The 3,013-nt window shown below is 28.0% G+C and overlaps 1 protein-coding gene across 1 annotated transcript; it reads right to left on the reverse strand.

Moving 5' to 3' along the window:
• Positions 1–201: 201 nt before the first annotated feature.
• LOC124419575 lies at positions 202–2,742 on the reverse strand. The gene is made up of 5 exons (XM_046949628.1): positions 1,962–2,742; positions 1,497–1,903; positions 1,012–1,434; positions 473–662; positions 202–410 (listed from the first exon to the last, which is right to left on the reverse strand). Exons 1-3 carry the CDS (start codon positions 2,449–2,451, stop codon positions 1,105–1,107), a joined length of 1,227 nt encoding a protein of 408 aa, XP_046805584.1. The 5' UTR covers positions 2,452–2,742; the 3' UTR covers positions 202–410; positions 473–662; positions 1,012–1,104.
• Between the last annotated feature and the right edge of the window lie 271 nt (positions 2,743–3,013).

A 3,013-nucleotide genomic window follows, 5' to 3' on the forward strand; every position in this document is an offset into this window, starting at 1 on the left:
AAAAAGTGCTAAGAAAAATAAATAGAAAAAATTGGCTTTATAGTAAAATATGAGACTTGTATTTCTTTAAAATTCATTTTCATACTTAAATATGAATAAAGAAATTGAAAATACATCTTTCCTTAAAAAAACATAAAAAATAAAATCTTAAATTCTTTTTTTTTAAAATCTGAAGTAAATTCTTAAAAAAAAGTCATTAAATTACTATTCAAAAATTAACTTTTAAAATTCATATTTGATCACATAAGTTGTCGAAAATAATTTGATGAATTTAAAAAATCCAGTCATTGTCATCGTCATTATCATCATTATTATTATAATCATAGCATTCACTCGATCCAATTAATTTCAGGTAATTCGTTGGGACATCGTATTGGTAACAACACTTTCCGCTTCCTTTTAATCCGTATCTAAAATGTTATTAAATTATATCATAAAGTTAAGAAACCAAAATTTAACAATAAAGTCTTACCTAATTGCTAAAACAGAATTTACTGTCTGTAGGTGTAATCGGTTTCTTATATTTGTCTTTACGATGTTCATTTGACTGAACACACGTTCAACGTCCGCATTAGACCACGGAAGACAGAGAAGTTTTAAAACAAAATTGGCAATCTCCTCGAATCTCTTGTTCCCTCCGGCATCTCTATATGCTTTTACCTCTGCCCAGAAAGATACTGTGTTATTTTTATTAATCCATTTTATATATTGAATGTTGGAATATTGGTCAATTATTTTTCCAATTTCTTCCTCGCTAATGCAAAAATAATTTTAAAATTGATAAAATTTCGCCCTTTTGGGAACTCAAAACGTTTTGTACCGAAAAAAAATCTATATTTTGTAAAATTTTTATATTGTCTGGTAATCTGAAATAAAGAAGGGGTTAGTTTATGTATTTTTTATGCGTATTTATATGTATGCTTACCTTTGTTTTTAATTGGGTAATTAATCCAACAACGAAGTTGATGCAATTATTCCTAATTTCTTGTACTTTATTTTTTCGAATTTTACCTGTGTTTTTTAATTTTTCCAGATGCATTTCGAATTCATAACCAAGACTACAGGTGTACAAAATTTTATCTTCGAAGTCGTCGTATAATACATCTATAATTTCGTTATCGAATATTTTTTTTTAAGGAAGTTAATTAATAGAGTTATTTCTTTTAAAAGGCGCGTTGGGTCATTTTCATTGCTTTGAAAGACTTTGTTAACAATTTGTATTTCATGCAAAACTGGTTTCAAAAAAAGTAAATATAGATGAATTGTTTCGTCCCTATACATTTCGTATAAGATTTTAGCTTTGTGGCATTTTTCATTTATGTTTGCCATTTCAAAATGTAACTTTAGTTCATCCCATTGGAACAATATTCTTACAACCGCAATTTCTACAGATAGCCATCTTGTGTCTGAAATTCTAGTAATTTTTAACGGCTCCTTAAAATAAAATAGGTTTAAAAATTATTATGCTGAAGTATGTAAATAATGAAAAAACACACTTTTCCATTCAAATTTTCGTATAAAGTTTTATAGGATTGTTGACGATTAGAGCTCTTTGAAAACCAGTTGAATGTTTCATAAACAATAAATTCCAAATTTGTGGGTAAAAAGTCTTTCAAGGACTGGTTTACTGCAAGCTGTAATGAGTGGCATACGCATTTCACAAGAACCAAATCAGGAACATCTTTTTTTAGTGCCACATGGACGCTTTTATTTTTACCAATCATTACATTGGCATTGTCAGTACCAATTCCGACTAATTTATTAATATTTAATTTAAATTTTTGCAGGGTATCTTTTAAAGAAATAACAATGCTTTCGGCAGTTCCATTAGGAATTTCTTCGATATTTAAAAATGTAGAAACAATTACATTTTTTCTTTGGCTGAAGTAAATTATTGCCAAACCTTGAAAAGAAAATGGAAATATATAGTTTAAAGATCTTTATGTACTAAAGAAACTTACCTAAAGTTTTTGTGAAAGATACATCTGTTGACTCGTCGATTAAAATACTGTAGTAACTATTGCCGATGTCATTGGTAAGTTCTTCATTAAAATGTGGGCCGAGGACATTTTTTATTATTTTGCTGCATTTTGTACGGTGTAGCTTTATTGATGCGCAGTCAAACTTTGCTTTACAAAGTTCACCTAAGTGGTCTACTGGCTTAATTGAGCTATGAACAGCAATGTACATACATAATGCAGCTTCCTGCTGTTGAAGTTTAAAGCTTACGGGTTTGAATGGAATGGGTTTATTTTTTGTAATATACCCAATAGCACTTTCATGTTTTTTTGTTTCTGCGTGTTTCTCCAAACAACTAAACTTCGCCAAAATATCGCATTTGCAATATATGCAGAAGGCTTTTCCAGAATCTTCGGACTCTTTTATCCAATCCTTAAATTTTTCGTTACTTAGCCATTCCTTACGGAATTTTTGGACATACATTTTATTCATGTTATCACTTTAAAAAACTTTATTTTATTATTGAATTTTTCTTTGACTTTAGTTTAATTTAAAACAAAAATTTACTTGATTTGTTTTTTTATTTTTTGTTTGTTTGCATGTGTGTGTGTAAGCAATTGTCAGTTATTTAAATTGTTGTCATTGTTGAAAACACTAATAATCCACACTGTTGTATTTTTTAGTACCTACAGTGTTGTTAGTTAGCGATTTTAGTACATAAAATGTTAAACATATTTTTGCGGAAAAATAGTTAAAATTAATTAAAAAATTATTAAAATACGAAATGTTTAAAAAATGCCAAAAAATGCTAAAAAAAAGTAAAAATGCTAAAAAAATTGCTAGGTGCTAGATAAATTTTTTTGGTGCTAAATGAGTTTAAAAAGTGCTAGATCTAGCACTAAAAGTGCTAAATTGGCAACACTGCCTATCACAAACACATGTTTAAAATTAGGTACTGCTGTTAAAGAGTTGGATTACATGTTATACTTTGTTCTTAAATATTATTAACTTTTGTCAACGAAAGCAGTTCATAATATTTATTTTAAAATTCTGT

Source organism: Lucilia cuprina, chromosome 4, assembly GCF_022045245.1.
Source record: "Lucilia cuprina isolate Lc7/37 chromosome 4, ASM2204524v1, whole genome shotgun sequence".
NCBI lineage: Eukaryota > Metazoa > Arthropoda > Insecta > Diptera > Calliphoridae > Lucilia > Lucilia cuprina.